This window comes from Piliocolobus tephrosceles, chromosome 2 (assembly GCF_002776525.5).
Source record: "Piliocolobus tephrosceles isolate RC106 chromosome 2, ASM277652v3, whole genome shotgun sequence".
NCBI lineage: Eukaryota > Metazoa > Chordata > Mammalia > Primates > Cercopithecidae > Piliocolobus > Piliocolobus tephrosceles.
Window position 1 is genome coordinate 148,471,736 of NC_045435.1, and position 27,692 is coordinate 148,499,427.

The following is a 27,692-nucleotide window of genomic DNA, read 5'->3' on the forward strand; positions in this document are numbered from 1 at the left end:
CTATTGGTCTCCCAAAAATGGGAATGAGAGTTGCTTCTTGTTTAGTATCTCAAACTTTTGTCCCATGCCAGTGTATTTTGAGTGTCTTCACACTTCCCATTGCACTTTTTGGATTATCCAATGTAAATTTAAAATGTTCAAAGTTTCCTCCAAAGAAATATCACCAAAATTACCGATTTCCATGGAGACTACAAAAATCATCAGGCTGTGGGCAATACATTAGCAAATTTAAAATATGTATACATCCTTTGTATTTTATTCTTTAAAATTATAATCTTAGCTTAGTAATAATATGATTATATGATAAAATGCAATGAGATGAATATTAGCTTTAAAATAAAATATAAAATAAAACATTTACAAAATAAAATATGTCTTAATCCAGCTCTCTCACTTAGTAGCAGTGTGTCCTATGGAAAGTTAGTTATCTTTCCTAAGTTCCAATTTTCACTTAAGTAAAATGAAATGAATAATGGTTGCCCTTCAACTGTTTACTCAACCAGTATTTATGAAGCACCTAATATGTACATGTTTAGCTGAATTCTGGGCGTACAAACACTCTGTTTCTGCATTGAAAGGAATTGTAGTTTAGCAGAGGATACAGACAAGCAATTAGGAAATTATAAAGTCATGTGATGAATGTTATGGGAATGCCAAGAAAAAAATAGCTAACACAGACTTGGGAGGTGAAGCTTGAGGCAGGCAGGCAAGAGATAACAAGCGAACTATATCCTAAAGGAATAATAAGAGTTATCAAGGCAAAGGGGAAGAAGGTGGAGGCAGCAAGTGTGCATTTATTTAAAGAGTAGCAAGTGATGGAAGGGATTTAAGCAGAGACATGATATGATCAGATATACACTTTATTAAAACAACAACAAAAACCTATTTATAGAATAGTAAATGAATCTCAAGACTGTAGGTAGAGAAAGAAGTTAGTCAGGGATTGTAGTAGTCTAGACAGAGCTGATGGTGACCAAAACTAAAGAAGCAGTGACAAGAATAATAAGGGAGAGTGCAAAAATAAGTGGTTAGGAGGTGGACCATACAGAGTTTCGAGTTTGATTTTATCAAGGGATGGCGGGACAGACAGACATCTGCAAAGGGCCCTAAACTTATGACTTACTAGATCATTCACAAATATGGGGAAATCCAGGGAGGAAACAGGTTGTGATTTAGTGAGAAAAAATGACGAGTTCACTTTCCAACTTATGGTATTTTAAGTAGCTATGTTTCATTGGAATGATATCCTATAGACAGTTGAATTCACTTGCATAAATTTAGTGAATGCATCAGGCTCAAGATATTCTTTTGGGGGCCACCAACATTGAAATGCGAGGTGGCAAAACAGTCTCCCATGATGAGTGTGTGATACAACGGAGAGAAGGGAGAGAATCAAGGTTAATACTCAGGGGCGGAGTATCATTTAGGGTACAGGAGCTCATAAAAGAGACTGAATAGAAACATCCAGCAAGGAGAAGGAAAATCAGGAGAACAGAGTATACAATGGAAGCCAAGGAAGAGAGGAGGGGTCACTAGTATCAAATATGGAAAGAGGTCTAGTCACATAAAGACTAACAAGCACTCCTTGACAAACAAGAGGCTACAGGCTACAAGTGACTGAACACTCTTCTGTATCCTTGTTACAACCATTAAAGGAAATAATGAATATAAAAATACTGTTACCTCCACTGTTCAAAATATGTTTATACTTAATTTCCAAACATATTTCATTTTAAAAAACGTGATTTAAACTCTTTGAGTTTCACTTTCTGTATCCATAAACTGAGATGAATATTAACATGCAATTTGGCTCTTAATTATACTATAGTAGGAAATGTCAGCCTTACAAATATTAAGAGATAGAAAAGCCAGAAGGGAGTCTTTTCAGAGTTTTTGTATGTTTCAAATGAGAAATATAAGTAACTAAACTTCAAATATTTTGAATTTTTGTGGCTATAAAGTACAATAAAATTTTAAAATTAGACAGTATCTCACATTTTTCTTGATGAGACCATCTGTTTCATCTAGGCCAATATTATGATCATGCCAAGGGAATCACGTTCTTATTTACTATTGTAGTCAATTCCAAGACACAATAACTTTCAAACGCGCAGCATAAATTTACTGACCAGCTATTATATTGCAGATAGTAGATATCTAGCATGTTTATGCTCAGTCATGCTTCTAAGTATATAATCTTTATTCAATGGCCTTATTTGAGGAAGGTCTCTTGAAACATTCCACTCCAGCCATGGATTTCCTTTAGTCTGTAGTAAGGCTAGGCTTAGATATAATTACGAATGGGGAAATAATCACAAATACAGCTTCTTTCTTGTTGCCACCTTGGTAAGTTCCTTCTCATTTCAGGTGCTCAGTACTCATATGTCCTATCCATTTCTCTTCTCTGATCATACCTTCAAATTCAGTGACTAGTATGGACCGGCCCTAAATCAATTTCAAAATACACCACAGATATTTTTCCTACACTTATGGAATTACACTACACAACTTGAACAAAGTTTCCACTCTTCTCCTTTACTATTCACTAAGAGTTTTCCATGCTTAGACAAATTTCCCTAATCATTGTATAGGCTTGTTGAACACATGGAGAGTGTCTTCAGCTTCTTCAATATGCTTTTCATAACCCAAAGCATGGCATCAGATTTATATCAGGCCTGATATAATTAAAGTATTTAGCAATGATTAGATAATTCTTATTAGTTATTTGGTAAGAAAGATTTTTAATTGCCTGGTGGCCAGTATGTCTAGCTGAGTTGAGACTGCAGCATCTCCTTGGTCCTCTGTATGGTCATAAGTCTCCCCTTTAGGGTTGTCATCCAGGAAAGGATGATATCCTAACACCTAGCATTTAGATTTGCTGGGCTAATCCCATGCTCTCTGGTAAGCCAACGCTAAGGGGGTCCTTGACAAGATCTTGATGTGTTTGCAAGGGTCTGGGCCTAGTGCCAAAACCTGTAGGATTTCCCAAGTTACCTGCTCTTTGTTTAATTATACATGACTTGTTAAGAATTAGCAACTTTAAAGTAGGCTGCACTGTTTAAAAATTTTAAAAAACACAAAAAACACATCACACACTGGGGCCTGTCGTGGGGTGGGGGAAGGTGGAGGGATAGCATTAGGAAATATACCTAATGTAAGATGAGTTAATGGGTGCAGCACACCAACATGGCACATGTATACATATGTAACAAACCTGCACATTGTGCACATGTACCCTAGAACTTGAAGTACAATTGTTTAAAAAGGAAGAATGATTTACCAATAACATGTCAAAATTCCACCTAGAGGGTGTTTGAGCGTAAATAAAATTGACAGAGTAAGAAACACACACACACACAAACACACATACACACACAGTTACCTGTGAGGCCACATGAAACAAACAAACATGCAAGCCCACCTTTGGAAATAAGGCTGTTGTTCAACTCAATGAGCTACGTGCTATATTTTGTTTATCTGAACTATGCTAGTCAGGAGACATTTGTTTAGTGCTACTATGGGTTAAACACTATATTTATTGGTGGAATTTGAAAAATAAATGCATTGCCTGATCCATGTTCTCTGAGAGCTCAAAGTTTATTTCTGGTATATATATATATATATATATTTCTGGTGTGTATATACACACACACACACACACCAGATAATAGTGTATGCCCACTATTATAACATGGGGTTAAAGAGTGGAGGAAGGAAATAAGTTAAATAGTGCATGATGGAAACCTAACCCAGACTCATGGTAATCGGGGTAATAAGGGATAAAGACGGCTTTGCAGAAGAGTTCACAGATGATGCTTCAAGGATAAGAAAAATGTATTTGGGTAAAGAGGAACTAAGGAGAGGTCTTGCCATTTTTATTTTCTGGGAGTAGAAAGTGCAAAGATCATGAAACGAGGTGAAAAGAATGACACAGCTGAAGAAGTGCAAATGGTCAGTATGGCTGGAGCCACAAGAAGGAGAGCAAGTGGTGACAGATAAAAGGATAGAAATAAGGACCCCAGACCATGAAGGGTCTTCTATGCTTGGGTGACATCATAATGGTCCTCAACAAATATTTAATACATTCACTACATAAAGAATTACATCTAGACACAGATAGCCAGGATGTTTTCTGTCATCTAAAAATATTTAAATAACTTTTCACTATATTCAATATATATTTGTTTTTATTGTTTATTATTTATGTATTTACTGATCTTAAAAACTATTGGAGTGATGAGAAGAGGAGGTAATTCCAATAGCAAATGCTAACACCATGGACTGAGATGGAAAATACAAACCACGTGAATAATGCCTTTTCTATTTTGAGGGTAGAATTTTATATTTTTAAAAAACTTTAAGAAAACATACTCGAAAAGTAGAAAGAAGAGAGAATGACATAGCAGAACTCATGTTTGGTAAGATGGGAAAAAACCCTCTCATTACATTAAGTTTCTAAATCAAGAACTCACAATTTTCTCCTGGGTTTCTAAATGTAGTAACATTCCATTCTTAATATCCCTGCCTTGTTCAAAACAAGCACCACTATTTCATATTTTATGAGCACATGCCCGTCCCATAGTCTATTTACAGTAATATATGTCATAAGGCAGAATCATTCTCGGATACATGCTAAGACAATTTTCCTTCATATTTGCCCTCTCTCAAATATTTCAAATTTTAACATTTAGGTACACTGTGAAATAAGTTTTGAATCCATCAGACAAATACTTCATTTTCCTTGTAAGCATTAAACCTAAGGAAAAAATAGGAATAATAACAATAACAATAATGCAATATTAATATTATAGTATCTGAATTACTCCATCAAATTAAGTGACTTTAAGTATTAAAAAAAATTCAGAACGCAGCACGCAACTTATAATATTTCACATAACTATTACTATGAAAATATTATCATGGACAAATGGCATTTCAACTAGAGCTTTACTGACCAGTAAAATGCTCGAAGGATAATGTAATTTTTTTAAAAAAAGATGTGTTATAAGCTGTATATATTAACATTCTTTGGCCCAATAATTCCACTCCTTCTTAAAAGAACTCCAAATATGGGAGTAAAGCATCTTGCTGTCCCCTTTGCTTGGAATGTTCTTCATCAAGACATACAGTTGATTGCGTCTTCATTTCTCTCCTGTCTTTATTTAAATGTCATATTCTCAATTATACTTCCCGTGACCACTGATTTAAAATTGCAGCCCATTCCTTCCCCCTTCTCTGCTTTATTTTTCTATGTGCAACTTACCACTATCAAGCATGTCACATATTTAAATTGATTGTTTTGTTTACTGTTTGTCTCCTATCAGGATGTAAATCATATGAAGGCAAAAACCTGTGTCTATTTGCTTCACTCGCCTATCTCCAGCATCTAGAAGAGTACATGGCAAATGATAGGCACTCCGTAAATATTTGCTTAGTTAGTAAATAAACATATTTTTCATAGACATGTTCATTACAATTTTTTATATTTAAGTGGCAAAAAATCAAAATCATCTTAAATGTGTAACAATTAAGATGCGGCTATATAAACTAAATAATTCATTATATGATGGAATATTATGCAAATATTAAATGTTTATAAATATTTATAAAACACAGAAAAATAATTCTATTAAGATGTTATGAGAAAAAATATTTCCCAAATTTGCATAGAATACCAGCACAACTACATTAAAACAGGTAGAGAAAACAACAAACAGAAAGATTTTACATGGAAGCAGAGGTGGTTTTGGAATGGCTGTAATTGACAGACATTTGTTTTTCTCCACTGTTTCTGTTGTAAAGTTTAGATAATTAGCACAGTATATGCACAGAGGAAAATTAAACAAATCACAAGAAAATACCTTAAAATGTAATTTATAGGTTTACAGAGAACATGGTTCTTGAGTGTGATTCTGCTTATAGTAAAGAATGGTGGAATTAGTTCCAAAAATCTATAAGTCTGCCTAATAGAAAGTGATGGTGAATAAAGTCATTCTTATAATTAAACATAAGTGTATTACATCTTGCCCAAGGAAACATCAATTGCTATGTTTGAAACAATCAAATGAAAAACTGTCTGCTCTGCAGTTTCATATGGTTAAGGAAAATGTAGTGGTTACACATCTTGGGTATCCGTTCAATAGTTAATTTATGATAGCATTTCATCTTCCTATAGTGAATTCCGAAAAGCCTAATGAAGCAATACTTGAACTGATAGTTGATTTGCAAAACAAATGCATTTTTGATCTTTGCTTAAGTGCTTAAGTAGGTACTTTAAAGTCACCTAATTTGAGAGCTCTTAATAAGAATGATGAAAACAGTACCTTACTTTTCAATGCACTGTCTTTTCCCACCAAGGTATTCTGACACGTAAAATCGTTACATTTTTTAGATAAGACACTTACTACCTTACACCTCACTGGGAATCTGAAGTGGTAGTGTAGTTTTCTGTTTTTTTTGTATAATTATTGCTATATACTCAGGCTTAGATTTATTCACCAAAGAATAGCTGGCCAGTAGCCAAGTGGGCACTGGTTCATTTCTAGTCAAAGATTAATGCTCAATACAATACATTCCTTTTATTAAATATTCCAAATACATTATCTTGGCATATAGACACTGTAAATATTCTCATAGCTGCGTTATAAATAGCTTTGTGGGACAAAGGTCAAATCCGAGCCATGAATGCCGTATTGAGTTATTGTTAGTGAGAGACCCTATTACTCAATCCTAGATTAGTGTGAATGGCTAAACAGAATAACTGGAAGGAGTCTCCTCAACATGCTTAAGGCTTTGTGTTGTGGAGGTGTGGGCATGAAGATGTGGGGGTGTGTGGGTATATGGACCTCCACTGCCACCTTATATCTAAAAGGTGGAATAGGAATAGGTGGGAGAATGTGAGTATGTTAGTAGTAGGGGAGGAGGAAAAATGAGATTTAAAGAGGAAGAGAGGAAGGGAGAGAGGGAGCCAAACAATAAGAGACGAATGGATGTTAACTAATCAAAGCATAACTATGTAGTCAGGGTATACCAGAATGTCCAAGCAATTCAGGGATAAAATTTATTTAATTTTCTCCTCATCATAAAACTTCAACTTTATTTATTATTAGATGTCTTTGCCTTTAGTATCCAAGTCAGTATGTGTAATTTTAGCCATTTTACCTAAGGAGGAAATGACATTTTTGCAGTTTTCAGGAAAATGACTATACCATAAATTGGGATTTACTTACACAATGAAATAACATTAAAATATCCATACCCTTTCAGGGCCCACTGATGTTTATGTATTTTACCCTGATAGAAAAAGACATCCAAGAATCCTAGAATTAAAGTACCTTTTTGGGGGCTACTAGTGTAACAAGCATTGATATGAGTAGAGTTCAATGGTACAAGAGCACTACCCCTTAGTTCCATTTAACATGAAACTGAGATAATATAGGTTATGCACAAAAAAGAGGGGATTTGGAGAAAAGTTTTTTGAAGCAAATATGTATTTGTAAATTGCTACTAAATATTGAACTCAGATCCAGCAAAATTATGAAGCTGTTGGAAAGGGACCTCTTGATTACTCAAGTTGGTGATTAAGCTTTTAGCTAATGACTTCCTTCTACACTGTGTTACCGGAAGTCCCAGTTGTGCCTTTCAGGCCTCATCAGAGCTGTTCAGGAAAAAAGGAGGAGGAGCTGAAGTGCTGATCAGCTCATTTTCTTGTTCTTAGAAGTGCTGACAGAAGATTGGAAGGGAGAAGATACTGGAACGATTACTTCTAATGTTTGACATCATTCAATGCACGTCACTCCCTAGAGTACTGCAGATAAAGGACGCCTGACATAGGTAGACATAAGATGATGGTCTTTAAGAGATCTTCTTTTGGTTTTTCAGAAAGATGCTGAGCCAAGTCTGCATAAGTACCTGAAAAAGCCTCCGCTCCTTTAAGTAGTAAATGAGTCCTCAGACACTTGTGTTCCTGAAAGCTTTGAGTTGTGCAATCTTCTGGTGTATCTTAGTCTCAAGATTAGCTGGATTATTAAGTATGTTTCAAAGGATGTTGATTTTCTAAAAACAGTAGATATTAAAACAAACTGAGGAGGCTGGGCGCAGTGGCTCATGCCTGTAATCCTAGCGCTTTGGGAGGCTAAGAAGGGAGGATCACTTGAGCTCAGAAAACCAGCCTAGGCAACACGGGGAAACCCCATCTACAAAAAAAACAACAAAATTAGCCAGTCATGGTAGCACATGCCTGTAATCCCAGCTACTTGGGAGGCTGAGGTGGGAGGATCACCTGAGCCTGGGAGATTGAGGCTGCAGTGAGCTGTGATTGCACCATTGCACTCCAGCCTGGGTGACAGAGTGAGACCTTGTCTCAAACAAACAAACAACAAACAAAAACAAAAACAAATATTGAGGAAATACAGGCTTGATGACCTTGAACATGCCACCTCAAGATGTGCTGCTTTGTTATATTGATTATTTCTAGCTGAAGGCATTTGAGAAACAGCAGGTGCAGGATAGCCTCCCTGACCTTCTTCTAAATGCAAATCATAAAATTTCCCATGAGACAGGTGCTTTCCCCATACCAGAAAGAAAAGAACATTCTTATTACTGGAGACTGGGAGTTGAAGCTGAGATGAATCTGGATAAACCAATCTACTAAAACAACCCATCTTCCATTAATTTCCCCCATATATTTCCTCGTCACTGCCCCACAATTTACTTCGCCTGTCTTGTCACATCCTCACAATGTTTAACACATTTTTTAAAAAAGGTATTTAGGTTTTTGGGCCTAACAGCTTCTTTGGATTTTTATTTTCTTTATGAAGACTCCTGTGTGTATGGAAAAGTATTAAATAAAATTTGTATTCTTTTTTTACCTGTTAGTCTGTCTTACATTCATTTAATTCTGAGCCACGGAACCTAAGAAGATAGAAGGAAGATTTTCCTCCCCTACATTATTGACGATAATCATCATTATTGATTGAACAGTGAGTGAGCTTATTTCTTGATATAATTACTTCACCAAATCCTCACAATTATGCTACTTCTTTGCCCATTTACAAATGAAACATTTAGGGTTTTAGCTCTAGCTTCGTCAGTAATTAACTAGATCTTGTATAAACTTCTTACTTTCCCTCCCTTTCTCCCTATGTATACAAATATATACCTGCCCTAATTATGTCACAAAGTTACACTAAAAATTAAATGATATCCAGAAATAAAGATTCTGAGATAGAAAAATGTGGACATTTGTAAGTTAATAGAAATATTGGTTAATAAAGCATTTTAAACAAAAGGAGAAAAGCAAAATAATTACAATCAATCAAAATGTGTATATATGCTTATAAGAAATATTGCACTAATGGGAATTCTGCTCATTTGTTTAATTTTTACCCCATTTGCAAATATGTAAATTGGGATTACAAGCACAAATTCTATACCAAATAATAGTAATGCTGATTGGTGAATTAAAGTCAAACCCATGTATTTCTAAAGTATCTCCCAGGGTTGGTATTGCCCTTCTGAGAATCAGCAAACTAGAACTATGGAAGTCGATGCAGGAAATAACCTTAAAAGACAGCATTGAAAATAAATGCCAAATATGTATGGATTATTTTGAGTTATAATTACTGGGAACATTACTGGTATGTAGTGGGCACTGAATCTATAAATTACCTTGGGCAGTATGACCATTTTCACAATATTGATTGTTCCTATCCATGAGCATGGAATGTTCTTCCATTTGTTTGTGTCCTCTTTTATTTCTTTTATTTCGTTGAGCAGTGATTTGTAGTTCTCCTCGAAGAGGTCCTTCACATCCCTTGTAAGTTGGATTCCTAGGAATTTTATTCTATTTGAAGCAATTGTGAATGGGAGTTCACTCATGATTTGGCTCTCTGTTTTTCTTTTATTGGTGTATAGGAATGCTTGTGATTTTTGCACATTGATTTTGTATCTGGAGACTTTGCTGAAGTTGCTTATCAGTTTAAGGAGATTTGGGGCTGAGACAATGGGGTTTTCTAAATATACAATTATGTCATCTGCAAACAGGGACAGTTTGACTGCTTCTTTTCCTAATTGAGTAACCTTTATTTCTTTCTCCTGCCTGATTGCCCTGGCCAGAACTTCCAACACTATGTTGAATAGGAGTGGTGAGAGAGGGGGAATGCTTCCAGTTTTTGCCCATTCAGTATGATATTGGGGGTGGGTTTGTCATAAATAGCTCTTTTTTGAGATATGTCCTATCAATACCTAGTTTATTGAGAGCTTTTAGCATGAAGGGCTGCTGAGTTTTGTTGAAGGCCTTTTCTGCATCTATTGAGATAATCATGTGGTTTTTGTCTTTTGTTCTGTTTATGTGATGGATTATGTTTATTGATTTGCATATGTTGAACCAGCCTTGCATCCCAGGGATGAAGCCCACTTGATCGTAGTGGATAAGGTTTTTGATGTGCTGCTGGATTCAATTTGCCAGTATTTTATTGAGGATTTTTGCATTGATGTTCATCAGGGATATTGGTCCAAAATTCTCTTTTTTTGTTGTGTCTCTGCCAGGCTTTAGTATCAGGATGATGCTTGGCTTCATAATATGAGTTAGGGAGGATTCCCTGTTTTTCTGTTGATTGGAATAGTTTCAGAAGGAATGGTACCAGCTCATCTTTGTACCTCTGGTAGAATTTGGTTGTGAATCCCTCTGGTCCTGGACTTTTTTTTGGTTGGTAGGGTATTCATTATTGCCTGAATTTCATAGCCTGCTATTGGTCTATTCAGGGATTCAACTTCTTCCTGGTTTAGTCTTGGGAGGGTGTATTTGTCCAGGAATTTATCCATTTCTTCTAAATTTTCTAGTTTATTTGCATAGAGGTTTTTACAGTATTCTCTGTATTGATATCCCCTTTATCATTTTTCATTGCATCTATTTGATTCTTCTCTCTTTTCTTCTTTATTACTCTTGCTAGCGGTCTATCAATTTTGTTGATCTATTCAAAAAATCAACTCCTGGATTCATTGATTTTTTTTGAAGGTTTTTTTGTGTCTCTATCTCCTTCAGTTCTGCTCTGATCTTAGTTGTTTCTTGCCTTCTGCTAGCTTTTGAATGTGTTTGCTCTTGCTTCTCTACTTCTTTTAATTGTGATATTAGGGTGTGAATTTTAGATCTTTCCTGCCTTCTCTTGTGGGCATTTAGTGCTATAAATTTTGCTCTACACACTGCTTTAAATGTATCTCAGAGATTCTGATATGTTGTATCTTTGTTCTCATTGGTTTCAAAGAACATCTTTACTTCTGCCTTCATTTCGTTATGTACCCAGTAGTCATTCAGGACCAGGTTGTTCAGTACCTGTGTACTTGAGCGGTTTTGATTGAGTTTCTTAATCCTGAGTTCTAGTTTGATTGCACTGTGGACTGAAAGACAGGTTGTTATAATTTCTGTTCTTTTACATTTACTGAGGAGCACTTTACTTCCAACTATGTGGTCAATTTTTGAATAAGTGTGATGTGGTGCTGAGAAGAATGTATACTCTGCTGATTTGGGGTGGAGAGTTCTGCAGATGTCTATTAGGTCCATTCGGTGCAGGGCTGAGTTCAATTCCTGGATATCCTTGTTAACTTTCTGTTTCATTGATCTAACATTGACAGTGGTGTGTTAAAATCTCCCATTATTATTGTGTGGGAGTCTAAGTCTCCTTTTAAGTCTCTAAGGACTTGCTTTATGAATCTGGGTGCTCCTGTATTGGGTGCATATATATGTAGGATAGTTAGCTCTTCTTGTTGAATTGATCCCTTTACCATTATGTAATGCCCTTCTCTGTCTTTTTTGATCTTTGTTGGTTTAAAGTCTGGTTTATCAGAGGCTAGGATTGCAACCCCGGCCTTTTTTTGTCTTCCATTTGCTTGGTAGATCTTCCTCCATCCCTTTATTTTGAGCCTATGTGTGTCTCTGCACATGAGATCGGTCTCCTGAATACAGCACACTAATGGGTCTTGACTCTTTATCCAATTTGCCAGTCTGTGTCTTTTAATTGGACCATTTAGCCCATTTACATTTAAGGCTAATATTGTTATGTGTGAATTTGATCCTGTAATTAGGATGTTAGCTGGTTATTTTGCTCATTAGTTGATACTGTTTCTACCTAGCATTGATGGTCTTTACAATTTGGCATGTGTTTGCAGTGGCTGGTTCCAGTTGTTCCTTTCCATGTTTTTAGTGCTTCCTCCAGGAGCTCTTGTAAGGCAGGCCTGGTGGTGACAAAATCTCTCAGCATTTGCTTGTCTGTAAATGATTTTATTTCTCCTTCACTGATGAAGCTTAGTTTGGCTGGATATGAAATTCTGGGTTGCAAATTCTTTTGTTTAAGAATGTTGGCCGGGCGCGGTGGCTCAAGCCTGTAATCCCAGCACTTTGGGAGGCCGAGACGGGCGGATCACGAGGTCAGGAGATCGAGACCATCCTGGCTAACACGGTGAAACCCCGTCTCTACTAAAAATACAAAAACTAGCCGGGCGAGGTGGTGGGCACCTGTAGTCCCAGCTACTCCGGAGGCTGAGGCAGGAGAATGGCGTAAACCCGGGAGGCGGAGCTTGCAGTGAGCTGAGATCCGGCCACTGCACTCCAGTCCGGGCAACAGAGCAAGACTCCGCCTCAAAAAAAAAAAAAAAAAAGAATGTTGAATATTGGCCCCCACTCTCTTCTGGCCTGCAGTGTTTCTGCCGAGAGGTCTGCTGTTAGTCTGATGGACTGATGGACTTCCTTTTGTGGGTAACCCAACCTTTCTCTCTGGCTGCCCTTAACATTTTTTTCTTCATTTCAACTTTGGTGAATCTGATAATTATATGTCTTGGAGTTGCTTTTCCTGAGGAGTATCTTTGTAGGTATTCTCTGTATTTCGTAAATTTGAATGTTGGCCTGACTTGCTATGTTGAGGAAGTTCTCCTGGATAATATCCTGAAGAGTGTTTTCCAAGTTGGTTCCATTCTCCCCGTTACTTCCAGGTATGCCAATCAGGCATAGACTTGGTCTTTTCATATAGTTCCATCTTTCTTGGAGGCTTTGTTCATTTCTTTTACCTCCTTTTTCTCTAAACTTCTCTTCTTGCATCATTTCATTAATTTGATCTTCAATCACTGATACCCTTTCTTCCAGTTGATTGAATCGACTACTGCAAGCTTGTGCATGCAGCACATAGTTCTTGTGCCATGGTTTCAGCTCCATCAGGTCATTTATGGTCTTCTCTAAGCTGTTTATTCTAGTTAGCCATTCATCTAATCTTTTTTCAAGGTTTTCTAGTGGCTTTGCGATGGGTTTGAACATCCTCCTTTAGCTAAGAGAAGTTTGTTATTACCAATTGTCTGAACCCTTCTTCTCTCAACTTGTCAAAGTCATTCTCCATCCAGGTTTGTTCCATTGTTGGCAAGGAGTTGCGTTCCTTTGGAGGAGAAGAGATGCTCTGATTTTTAGAATTTTCAACTTTCTGCTCTGTTTTTTCCCCATCTTTGTGGTTTTATCTACCTTTGGTGTTTGACGATGGTGATGTACAGATGGGGTTTTGGTGTGGATGTCCTTTCTGTTTGTTAGTTTTCCTTCTAACAGTCAGGACCCTAAGCTGCAGGCCTTTTGGAGTTTTCTGGTGGTCCATTCCAGATCCTGTTTGCCTAGGTATCACCAGCAGAGGCTGCAGAACACAAATATTGAAGAATGGCAAATGTTTCTGCTTGATCCTTCCTCTGGAAGCTTCGTCTCAGAGGGGCACCTGGCCATAAGAGGTGTCAGTCAGCCCCTGCTGGGAGGTGTCTCCTATTTTAGGCTACTCTGGGATCAGGGACCCACTTGAGGAGGCAGTCTGTTCATTCTCAGATCTCAAACTCCATGCTAGGAGAAGGATTACTCTCTTCAAAGCTGTCAGACAGGGAAGTTTAAGTCTGTAGTAATTTAACAAATATTAAATGGTATGAACATCACCTTCACATTGTAAAGATACAATATTATAGGCAACTGTTTTGTCCCCAGTATTTTAACTTATTTGTCAATGATCACTTTTAGGCTACCTTTTTGAAATATTTTATAGAATAAAGGTTTGAGGGAAACAGAGAAATATTAATGTAAGTCATTTTTCTAAATATGCTATAATTATAGATATGCTTAAACTCATTCAAAAGAAAGAGCAAGCAGATAACACCAGGAAAGAACAGGAAAGTTTTTACTGCTTATAAAAATAAGTCCGTCAACAAGGGATTTCCGACAGGAGTCACACTAGAACTGCTTGCAGACCAAAATTTCAAATCCTAAATGAATCTTTGCAGAAAGTAAACTGCAAAAAAATTGGAATGGATTTTCATTCATTTGTCATGTAGCTAGTAAGGGATGGATATTGCCTACTGGGAGAACCATCTTGCTGCCTGAAGAACAGTAGAAATGACAGTAATAAAAAACACAGAAGAATTTAGGGGTTGCTATCAGGGGAGCAAGAGAGTCTCCATTGGTTTAGTAGAGAAAAGCAGCCTTAAAAGGAAATAAACAAAAACTTTTAAACTATCTCGTCAAAGGTATGAGTTTTTATGGGAGTAAATAAGTCATCATCTGTTAATGAACACACAGTAACAGAAGTGGCTTCTAAGGCCAAAGAATTTCAAATATCTAAGAACCAGGAAGAATGGAAAGGAAAGTTCAAGATATAACTTGACCTAATAACAAAGTTGTAAATAACAATAATAAGATGATGTATTTGTTAAGCAGATACTTACATCTATTATTTCATGAAACCCTATGCAATCGTTACTACAAAAAATGAAGGCTTAGACATGTTGAGTGACTGCCCAAATTCTTGAGAATTTTGACCAGGTCATGGAGAGTGTTTTTAGAATCTTAATTTATGTGTGCATCATGGGTGGGTGGGAGGAGACGTCAGATGTTGGCAAAGTAAAAGGATACAAAACCATAGACACACCCAATCTGTCTACCATTTTCATTTTAAATTCTTGTTCAAACTGGAATGTTATTTTCCATTTAACCTTTATTTAATAGATCCCTTTATGGTTACAACTTTCTAATAAAGGATAGCTATATTTTAAAATTAAAAAATTAAAAATAAATTTGCCATCTGCCTAACTAGACAACATTGCCATCTAGTGGCCTAAACACACTACAGCTACCACTTCGGGGGTGACAGCAGGGGTCCTATCAAGGCTCTGAAGGATGTGCCCAGTAGATACAATGTTAATACTGATGGCAAGCCATACCAAGAGCACACAAACTCATCCAAAGCAAACGTGCTGACATTCAACAAGAAAAAGAAAACCCACTCTAACCTCAAAGATGTAACAGCTTCACTGAGAAAAAAAAACCAAAAAAAAAAAAAAAAAAAAAAAAACAACTACCACCACCATTGAACCAAGGTTTTGATGTGCCTCACTTATGTGTTTATTTTTCTTTGAAATTTTAAGATCCATTTCTTACTCCTATGTTCACCTACCTGCATGGTAATGTTTCCAAACATTCTCTCATCTTTACAGTAAGAATATAGCCCTCTATCAACATGACCAAGGACAGAAGCAGGTATCAGCTGCTAATGACAGTCAATAATTCAACAGGGAGTCAATCTGTTTTTTTTTTTTTTTTTTAGTAATTTAACATTTTATTACTTTTCCTATTTTTTTCTGAAAAGGTTAATTATTTTCTAAACATGTATTAAATTTCTCTTTGCTTAGAACAGCTTATCACTCTAAATAAAAAACTATACATGCTGTAATATGCATATCTGCTAATTTCACAGCTAATAAGCTTCCTAACAAGATGCCTAAATGCCAAAGAGAAGATGCAAGATATTTGGAACAAATGCCATGATACATGTTAAAGGCTAAAGTAAAACCACCAATCTTTTAGCTTTTGATCAGAGCTGGCTGGGAGTTATTGACGAATATTTTTCATTAGACTGATACTTGACCGGTTGACAGATACACTTCTGTCTTTCTTAGTCTTGTTCGAACACACATACACACATCCATACAATCCATACATACAGCTCAATGCTGACAAAAGGGTAAAACAAGAAAGTGTGAAAGAAAATGAAATATAGCAGTTGTTCTTTAGCAGAAAACCTTGGTAAGGTCATGAATACTTTGGAATCACCATGGTCAGTGATGTGAACTGGCTTTCCTTAAAAGAATGCTTGTTACGTAGCAGTTATATCAGAGTGATGAGGGAAAGGTATAAAATAAAAGGTTGGGGAGGGGCTTCAATATTGTTGGAAGAATTTGCAAAAGCGTGTTTTATTTTCTTTGATTTATTCAATAAATTAGTAAACCTGACTAACATAATCTGGAAAGATTTCCTCAAGTTAACATAATCTGGAAAGTTTTCCACAAGTTAAAGAAATATTTAGATTACCTCTTTAGTAGTTCCCTCTTTGAAGCCTCTTGGGTCTCAGAAATTCCCAAGCTAAAGGTTAGTGAGTTAAACCACATAATCACCATGCCTTCCTGCAATAAGGTTAATAATTAATGCCTGGAATCCCAATTAATGTCTAGAATCAATTTAATGTCTAGAATCCCGTTCCCAACCAAAGCCTTTAAGTAGGAAATCTTACAGTATGTTTCATTAGAGATTATGCCTAATGATTAAACTGAAATGTGAAGTTTTAATAATGATATTCAAAATCTTAAGGACATTCACCTGAGTAACTGACCTGACGTACAACCCAGGTTCCCACAGACTTTTCAGCAAGGCAAAGTTTTGCAGTTTCAAACACTCTCTTCCTTTTTTTCTTCCTCTCCTGGTACTCCTAAAATTCTCCACCCCACAAAGAAGAAACAAGGTTGATCCAAGATCTTTGTAAGAAAATACATCTATCTCAATGTATTCAAGAGAATTCAGAAGGATGGTTTACCCAAGAAGAAGGCTGCCACTCTGTGAAGATTTTCACTGTGGTCTTACTTTGAGGCAGCATTTCTCTGAAGCACAGATAGCACACTTATTCACCAACAGATTCCTTTGAATCAGATGAGCCTGACCTTCTGCTCTCTCTTCTTGCTTATATTTCTTTTTTTTTTTTTTCCAGACTTTAAGTTAAGTTTAAGTCCCTGTTGACTTTAAGTCAGGGACTTAAAGACCCGGAATCTGTCCTAGAATGAGCAAGCTAAAGCTAGGCTTTGGTCTAAACAAGATGAAGATTTAAAGGACAGGAAAATAGGAAAGGGCTTACAAGATTGGCACAGATGCAGCTTCCACTGAGGTACCCAATATTCTAGTGATAAATTCTCTTGACAAACATCCTTTGGGGCCTTTTCTTTAATTAAAATCAGATATTCACTGCTTCTCCAGATTTACTGCAAGGCTTATGTAATGCTTTGTTTCTGCAACCAGGTCACCTATTGAAACCATCAACGTGCTGAAAGGGCACGGAAGGGCATGGAGAAAGAACCACGTCAAGGAGTGGACCACTGTCACAACACCACTGGTGGGTTTCTGCCAAATCCCATCTCTGACCCTACAAGTTTAAAATCATGAAGGATGTGAGAGCACAAACAAAACAGCTGTTAAATCTTTTTTAGCCCATTTTGGATGAAATAAGTATAGAAACACAGGAGATCAGTTTAGATCTGTTTGAAAAAAGGGACAGGAAAAGTTGGAAGAGGCAATTTTCAGAAATCCAAATACAGTATGTGCTTCTCCAAAATTTGCATCAGAGGCTGAATCACGCCCATGCAAATGGATCTTAGTTCAAATTCATGTCAGAAAAATCTGGAACACACTTCACTTCCCATATGCAAATATCCTAGGAAAGCAGCTGTTTGTTCTTACCTATAATAAAAAGGATCTCCACTGCAATGTCACTGACAGTTGTGCTCCGAGTTGTGGATAGCTCGTCATTGCCAATAAAGCAAACGTTGTAAGGTACAGTCACAGCAACATAAAACGTTGCCAACAAAATAAGCCAGTCCCAGCCAGCTTTAAAAGTGCTAAAATGCAAAAGTATGAATTTGGACTTTTTTGCATCAGAAACTTTATACTCCGGAAATGCTGGTTTATCTACAAAAACATTCTGTGGATGAAGACAAAAAGGAGAGAAAGGAGAAACACAACATTAGAAACAAGGATTACATAGTTTGAAACACACACTTTTGTGAGGAGGATCATTCACTACACAATGCAATATCTTACAAGTGACTTTTAAAAGTTGGTGATGCAAAACGTCTAAACATCTAAAACTGAGCAGAAATCTTTGTTATAAGGAACAGGAACATGCAGAGTTTAGTCATGAAGCTAAGTGAGTAACCCAGATTTTGTTCATTAAAAAATAAAAAAGACCATTACCTAAGATGTCATCAAAAAACATTCACAGTTACATGTAATCCTACACACATTATAAACAAAAAGCTATATTTACATTCCTATTGTCATGAGAACATTCTGTATACTTATAGATTTCTGATGACAGTCATTATCTAAAGACTACATTTGACCTGATATTTTACTCATGACAGCAATGGTATCTTTCTTTCCAAAAAGAATAGATATATGACCAATAATATATTGTGAACACTTTACATTTCTTTCCAAATATAGCTAAGTCATGCTAACTACTTTCATTTTTTGCTTTGTGGCTGTTGGTGAAGTTGGGAACCCAAACCTCATTACCTTGATAGACACAGATGCAGTCTGACATGCACCAGACATTGTTCAGATGGTAAAGTAAGAAACAGTTACTTAAGAGTTATTATTCAAGTCAGGGGAGGAGAAAGCCAGTGTTCACTGTGCAGTTGACTAAATGCAGAATAGCTGGAGTTTTTGATAACTGTAAAAGCACTTCACTTTGAATGCAGTTGAAATTGATGAACAATTCCCTTGTTGCTAGAAGACAAAGGGAGGCCCAACAATAGCATGTGTGGAAATTTGACAAGCCTGTGACCAGATACTTGCAGACCTTGCTTTGACCTCAATTAATGAGAAATACAAGATAGGTAATGGAAACTTATATTTGAAAGTTTAGTTGAATTAACAGAGCAGTTAAAAATTCCAGAATACATATTCCTTGTAGGTCACAATGTTGTGTTCTTGTCTCACTCATTGAGGGAAGGGCAGATTAATGTGAAGTGTTCAGGGATCCTGAAGTACCTGAGGATTCAAGAAAGGTTCAGAAACATCAGGAACATTTAGCTCTAAGTGGTGACTGTCAGTGATTGAATAGTTCTGCTACCTTGATATTAATGCACCCCTGTCTGGCATTTCTCTTTGGTAGGTATTTTCAACCCATGTTTCCACTTCCTGTTAATATTCTCACTCAACCCACACAGGCATCTCATAATGTCAGCACTTCATGGTGGGTCACTGTTAAACTATTTCCAGATGGTCCTCAGACGCCCATCTGCCACTGCATCTATGTTTCATACAATTCCCTGATATTCATCCTGTCTCCTTTGCCTCATTCTCTGGTTTGAAGAAACCAGTTCCAAAGGTAGACTCCGGCATAAAACAGCGCAGAGGAGACGAAGTAGCCCTGTTGGGCTTCTCATAAAAATTCAGTCTGTTACATTGGAAGAGGGAATTGAGGTCTGTAACCATTAATCTTCCCACCTTGATAAACACTTCTAGTTATAATAACATGATTGATTCTAATCCAACTTTTCCCTGAATATTTACTACAATAAAGAGTTATCAGAAGCCTTGGGAAATATCTCATTTTCTATCCACATAACTTTTTCCTATCATATTACAGAAATTAAAATTTTACAGTGTTTGAGGGAACATCGATATCTAGGGGTAATGATTTGGGAAAATTGAAAAGTGAATTTTTTGTTTTTGTTTTTGATTATGCTGATAATGAAGCATTAGGGATTCTGTCACAAAAGTTCAGCAATATATCACTTTTCTGTACAAATCAGAAAATAAATCACATGGTTTCATTTCGAAAGCTACTTAGAACATATTTTTAAAATATTTTTAAAAGATACTGAGAATTCAATACATTTGAGATTAGATTTAAATTTTGAAATGTTGTTAACTCAAATCCTGCAAACATCTTTAATCACCTGAGTGAAAAAAAATAGATGCTCCTCTTCTTCCACCAGTTTTTGTAACGTTTTATCCAAATTCTTTCAAATGAAAACAATACTTAAAATTGTAAAAAAAAAATTGTACAGAGTTGTAAAATTATGCTTTTTAGCAGGAAGTAGGGAAGAAGACATGTTATTTGTAACTGTCAAACATGGAGTTTGCCTAGTCTAGACGTTAGGTTTATCTTATTTATTAATCTTCAATCATATTTCTTTAGTACCAATGGTGTTTTAGATGTTTAACCTCTAACCTATGAAACCAACAAAATAGTTAACTCCAGTGCCTAATTAAGGTAACTGTTTCCTAAACTATTTTTGCAATAGTTCCTTTGAAGCTATCATCTGAATGAGCAAGAGAATGTGAAAATATTTCTACAGTCACTTCAGTGAGTAATCTAAAGCCAGTGTATGTCTTTGATGATCACCACTGTTCCCTGCCGGAAACACGCATTTGTAGCACTCTCTTTTCAAGCTTCCAAGGCTCTAGTGTGATCTTTAACATTTCTTTGTGTTGGAAACATTTGCATCATCTCACTCTCATTTGATTGACAGAATAACAAATTAAGGAAGGCAGAATTTGAAAACACCTTTTTCAAGGTATACCAGGCATTAGAGCCAGACTAAAATATGTTGCATCCTGATTCCCAAACCTGCTAATGGCCTGATGAGTTCATCTGACTATGGCTGAAGCGTATATTCCTGTTCCACAGAACCGTATCTGAGAAACAGCAAGGTAAGAGTCAGAAGCACGGTGGCTTTGAATTAGAAGATTAAAGGTTGGGTACCACAACTGCTGTTTCTAATAAGTTGGTTTTTTTCCATCATTAAAATGGGACTAATAAAAATCAGACCTAGTACTGGCTTCTATAAGAATCAAATAATATGATTTAAGTAAAAGGAATTTGTAAATAGCAAACGACTATAAAATGTTAAGAATTATTTTTTGTGTGTGCAAATGTTATTACAGCCAGAATTTCCAGAAAATTTGTTTATTTAATAAACTATACAAGTCATTTCCTCTTCTCCCTTCTGTCTTCCTTCTATCTTCCATTTAGCCATTCTACTCTGTTATCCCTGAAAGGAGATGGTGAACAGGTGAACAGGGCAAATCCTGATTCCATACTTTGCTTCAGGAATAAGATATTACCTGTAGTATTAGAGTCACTGTGCTGATTAGGCATCTTAAATTACTATGTATTATTTTAATACTCTACCCTGATGTTTGTATTTCTTAAATGAATGGCAATTAAGCAAATTAGCTAAGTAGTGGGAGTTATACTTTTTTTGAAATCATATTTTTAAGTACTGCTTTGTACTTTGTTAAATCTAAAGGGAAAAATAGCATGCCCAGCAAATGCATTTTAAAGCACTAATTCTTACTATGTTTAAATTCTCCACTAAAAGCTAGATAGTGTCAGCTTTCAGCCTTACCGAATCTGTGGATAATATTTGTTTAGGTGCTTTGCTGGTTGGTTTGCATGGAATGAAGCCCAGATGTAGTTCCCTTTGTTTCTTCCTATAACTTGCTTATGTCACTAAGGCTGACTTGGTAACTGAAAGGGGATGTAAATAGGCACCAGTGGAAGGATCCATAGATCAAGTGGTGTGTACTGTTTCAAGCCTCTCCCTGGATTCCCAGGAAATCAATATAACAATAGAGCACACGTATCCCTAGAGAACCTTTATATTGAATTAGGACCAAAAAAAAAAAAATCAAAATGTGACCCTCCACAGTGGTACATGGCAGACCAGCACGGACATGGTTGATGGTCCTGGGAGGACAAATGATTCAAAACATCTTGTTTTGGCTTCCAGAAAGTTGCACTGAAGTAGAGCCAGGTTTGCAGCACTTTCATGTCAAATCTCGCTCCTCACCCTGGGTTCATACATCTTTCTTTGTTCACTACAATCACAGAAATGAATACTTTGTATGTCTGATGAATGGTCCTGTTTTATCAAAGCATGTGTATGTGTATGTCAGATTAGGTAGTCCTTGAGCTTGCTATGTTAAAAATAAAATGCCAAAGGATCTCCCCTCTGTCGTTAACTCCCAGAACTTCTGGATCTTAAATCAATTCCAAAATAGATCTGGTCATTTCATGTGACTTTTTCTTGTCATTGGCAAGTTAGATGCTGGTATTTAATCTGCCACCTATGGTCACATATATGGCCCCCATATATGTTTTGATGATTCCATAAGGCAAATTAATGACATTAACATCATTTTAAAACTCTGACAATCTACAACTAAATAGACATTGTTCCAGGTTTCTCAGTGAAGTCTCTCAGTGCTAAGAACCAGTTACAAAATTCAGTGTGAAATCCTGGAGGATATATGTCATGTAAAATTGGAAAGAATCACCTTATACAGGCATAGTTATTTGTTGTGGCTTTGAGAGAGAGACACCATATTTCAGAAAGCAACTCTATTGTAATTTACTAAAAGTGTGACTTTCCAAAATTGTTAAATGTATGGTATGCAATTGTAAATCCAGTGTTTTACTGTGAAATTTTCAACTGTGTTTTATATAAAATGAAAGTTTTTTAGTGGAGTAATGGCTTTGATTTTGGTCATGTGTCTCCTGGATAAAAGCATTTGTAGAACTAGATAACGTGCAAAATGATGGAGCTAAAATTAAATTTGAGAAATTTTAACCAATAAACTATGAATGTGTAATATGACTTGCTGCATCATTTTTGTTTCATAAAATGTAACCAGTGTGTTCCCATCTGCAGTGTCCCTAGCACCATAATTACTTCACTCCAATAATATTCTAATCTCTATGCAGTGATAACACTATGATTAAGCACTTTTATTATAGAAATGCCTCATGACTGCTGACCTTTTCCAGTTTGTTCTATATAGAAAAGCACAAACCAAAGTGGAAAAAAAAATGTAGGCAAGCCAGTAAATGGGTAATTGAGGCCTTTCTTTGACGAGTCAAACATTGCCACCAGGGGAAACACTAGCATTCGTCCTGCACACACATACCACCTACGTTATTTATTTTCAATTTGTTCTTTTCTCTTCTTTGCAGGTGCCCAGAGATGTGATAAAGGACTGCTCGACTCCGTCTCCGGGCTGAGTCAAAGTGGGTCCCTGCTCTTGATCTTCCTTTGACTTTGTCTGGGGGAAAATAAAGCTCATTAGACACAAATGCATGCATCATTTCACCTCCAGAATGTCGTTTTGACAGTTCCCTTTCAAGAACATATTGTACATGTTTTCCAATACCTAAAATGATCTGCTGGATCCTAATGACATTTAATTTAATTTTAGTCCTTTATAATTTGTACATTTTTATCATCATATTGACTGCATTAATTTTTAAAAATTATAGTAAAACATACATGAACAGAGAAGAACTTTCAAATAGTTCAGGAAATCATTAATGGTATTATTCCTTCCTTCCTGCTATTCCACACTGAAATCACTAATTCTACTCTCAACATTTAAAAACATTCTTTCCAGAAAAATTTCTAATATGTACCCTATATCCATACTTATAATTATTTTTTCTCTGCATAAATATAGGTTTACAGTAAAAACTGTTTACTTATTACTTTTTTCACATTAAAATACTTGTAAATCATTCAATATTTGCATATTATAGTTCTCTCCTGTTTTTTTTAAATGGCTAATAGCACATTATGTTAAGGATATAACTAATTTTATTAATTTTACTATTTCTCTCTCATGAAGATTCAGATTTACCTAAGATTTTTTTGTCAAAATCTGTGTGGCCAATTCTGCAAAGAAAATTCTTAAATGCATACAGCTTTGAGTTTATTAAGTAAATAAATTACTGGCAGAGGTACGTACATTTTAAATTTTGGTATACATATTCCATATTTCATTCCAGCAATTTACAGTACCAGCAAGTGAATAGATGTGCCTGCTTCACCACACATATGCCAAAACTATAAACTATTAAATGAGTATTGGCTAATATTTGGATAGTTGAAAAATGCCATATTAATTTATATTATAAAAATCATGAGTGTGGATGAGCACGCTTTAAATATTTATTGTTCGTTTGTATTGATTTTTCTGGTCTATTCAGTTTTGTCAATTTTGAAATCGAAGTAGTGTTTTTAAATTTATTTGCAGTAGCTCTTTGTATACTAGAGTAATGGCCATTTTCTCATCATATTTGCCACCAAAAATGTTCCCAATTTGTTCTTGACTTTGGAATTCGTTTATGCAGTTTATAAAATTCTAAAATACCTATTGTCATGTTAGAGTAGGTAGTTAGTCAGACATGAACAGTGCAGGAGAGGACCATCTCCCCAGGAATGTCAAGCAAACATTAGTTGATGGTCTGGTGGTTGCTAAACCATCGCTCTGAAATGATAGTTGGCTGCAGCCAGTGCCAGCGAAAGACAGTATCCCGATAGGTAGAAAACACCTGAGCTGGTGATGTTAGGAGTTGAACAAGTGGGCTCAAGCATGCGCACTAAGAGGCAAAATGGTGGTGTTTAACTGGTACATAACCTTCCTCTGGGAATGAACTACTGGTAAGGGAAAGCACCTCAAGTGAACATGTGCACATTTTCAGTAAACACACTGTGCATGCAGCCCCTCCCTAGTGCTGGCAGGCCACTGCGCATGTGGACAGCCCACCTCAAGAGAAGAGTCAAGAAAAGAGAAATGGAAACCCTAGAACCATGTTAATGTGTAAAACCTCAAGTCAAAGGCTGAACAGGGAACTTGGATCTCTCAAGTCACGTGCTTGGCCCACTTCCAAGTGTACATTGCTTCCTTTCATTCCTGCTCTAAAGCATTTTAAATAAACTCTCAATCTTAAAACTTGCCTTGGTCTCTCCCTCTGCCTTAAACCTACTTCTGCCCCTTGGCTGAATTCTTTCCTCCAAGAAGGCAAGCATCAAGTGTGCTGCAGACCTATATGGATTTGCCACTGGTTTCAGTCAGACTTATCTTTCTATTTCTGGTGTCTAGACATTATGCCCTGCATAGCCAAACTATTGTCACACAAAAATATATGCAAGTTTATTCCAATATATTTTGCCCTTACTTTAAAAAGTTTTAACATTTAAATCTTTAATCCAATTGGACTATATTTTAGTAAAACAAAGTAAGGATCTAGCTATATTGTTTTCTTTCTAAAGGGCTACTGTTCAAGAAAAATAAAGTGGTTATGTTACATTAAGAAACATTTAGTCATTATTTGATCAAATTTCACCCTAAATAAATTGTATCTATGTTACAATCATTGCAAAATATAAAAACATTAAAATCTATTTAGTTAAGTTCATCATAAAATCTCTCTACTATTATAAAAGCTCTTTGATATCTCTCCTTCATAAAAAAAATTTGGTTTAGTCGCTACGTCATGGAAGCCATATGACTGCTGTTGATGCCTACTGTGTGCCAGGCTCTGTTCTAGATCTTCCAAATTTATTATTAAAATTGATCCTCGTAAGTATCCTATGAAATAAGTATTATTATTCGCCATTTACAGATGAGAAAACTGAAGGTCTAAAAACACATTGGATGGTCACACATCTAGTAACAGGAGTAGAGTCAGTATGTGAAGTCAGATTGGTCTCGAGTCCCTCTTCTTTCCACATACAGAACCAAGTCCCTTAGTGACTTCAATTAGTGTTTGGGACTGCTGCTTTTTATCGACTTTCACATAGAGTAACAGGTATTATAATTCCTGCCCATCTGAGACCTCACTCCAAGTCTTTCATGGACTTTAATTACCCCTACCTCCAAAATTCCCACACCACTCTGGGATGCTTTAATGACCAGCAAATGGGGTGTTTGATTCACCGCAAAAGTCTAATTGAATGTTACTTTTAAAAAAAGCATTCACCTTTTGCTGCATACTTGAAAAAATATTGAAAATCGAATTTGCTACATTACTATAGACTTGCATCACTAAAAATAGATTTTAAAACACCCAGAATAATATCAAAAAGGACACTTTTTAAAAACTTGTGGCTGAACAAAGCACATTTCATGGTTACTGCTAAAAATTAAGATCATATCTTCGTGTGTTAAATGTTTTGATCTACATAGAATCTTTGTAAATTACATTTGAAAATGGAATTATTACTCCAGCAAGGAGTAATTTTAAATATATTTAAACTTGAAAACAGCCAGCGTTTTCAGACAATCTCTACAGAAATTTGGTAGGAATGGCCAACAGGCTGCTTATACAGTATCAATTGGCTTCAAAATGTCAAGTGGAATTACAATGCTAACTACAAAATGAACCATATTAGATATTCACAACCATCAATAAGCCAATTCCCTTCTCAGTGGTGAAATCTAATTAATAACTGAGATTTTCCAAATCAAACGATAGCAATTTCACCATCTTAGAAAAGGTCCCGTCAAAGGGAAGTGTCAAAGAATAATTTGTGATAGTCTTGACTCTAAATGGAAGAAAAAAAAGTTTTCTGTGCAAATATTTAGTCACAATTGAACCCTCATGCAAGATTGGGTTGAAAATCATTCTACTTTACTATAATATTCATGACAGCAATATTTCTAATCTGCATATCTACACAAACCACAAACACATCAGTATGTATATATATATATATACATAACATATGGGTGTGTGTGCTTGTATAACTAGAAATAAGCCAAATGTCCACAAATAAAACAATGCATACAGGCATAGTAATGACATAGAATATCATAATTCCATCAAACTGAACTTATGTAGGAAATAAATGGGAAATGAATGAAACAGTGTCTTCCTATTAACAGAGAAATATCTCAAAAACATAATATTGAGTACAAAAGCAAAAAATGAAAGAGAAAAAATGACAACATTTTAACAATATTCACAGATGTGTAAAACTAAATAATATACTGTTTAGAGAAATGTACAACTGCTGTAAAACTGTATGTAATCACATGACTACAACCAGCTGCACAAGAGGCTAGAAAACAGAATCTCCAGTTCACCACCATGCCTTACTAAATGGTATTAGTATAGTTGTATTTCTTAAACTGGATTGGGGGTATATAATGATTTGTAATAATATTTTATACTTCGTATATATTTTTAATGTAAAATTATTTCACCACAAAAAGGACAACAATAAAGTGATATCAAACCATTTAACAATGAAACCTGATAAAATTATACAGAGTGGCGGTGGTAGTGGTGGTGGTGGTAGGGAACAAACTGCTTGAGATGGATGACCCAGGGTTAAAATCTGAAGAACCAATAGTTGTTAATAAGATAGGGTCAGAGGAGCAAAGATAAGGTGTGAGGATCTCAGGCAGAAAGGAGTTCAGTATCTTTGAAGAACTGAACAAAGTCCAGAAGAGTTAGTATATGGTGAAAGGAAGGAAGAGCAGTAAAAAGGGGAACTAGAAGGTAGGCAGAAGTCAGACAGCTCATTCAGCGCCTTTGAAGCCACATTAGAATTTTTGCTCTTGACTATAAGTGCAATGATAAAAGTATTAATTAGGAAACAAACAAATAAAAAAGCCTAAATTATTTTTTTAAAAAGCCTAAAATATATATTTGCAGCTACTTGAATAAGAAGGTAACTCTCTCTTTCTCCTCTATCTCCCTCTCTCCTCTCTGTCTCTCTGTCTCTCTCTCTCTCTCTCTGTCTCTCTCTCTCTGTCTGTGTGTATGTGTGTGTGTGTGTGTGTGTGT

The 27,692-nt window shown here is 35.9% G+C and overlaps 1 protein-coding gene across 1 annotated transcript in view; it reads right to left on the reverse strand.

The window, feature by feature from the left end:
* KCNH8 (potassium voltage-gated channel subfamily H member 8) overlaps positions 1-27,692 on the reverse strand; it is a 383,990-nt gene that overhangs the window by 156,944 nt on the left and 199,354 nt on the right. The window contains exons 4-5 of the mRNA XM_023207239.2: positions 23,040-23,167; positions 17,789-18,029 (exon numbers count right to left, since the gene is read on the reverse strand). Coding sequence (XP_023063007.1) covers positions 17,789-18,029; positions 23,040-23,167 — 369 coding nt within the window. The remainder of the gene's footprint in view (positions 1-17,788; positions 18,030-23,039; positions 23,168-27,692) is intronic.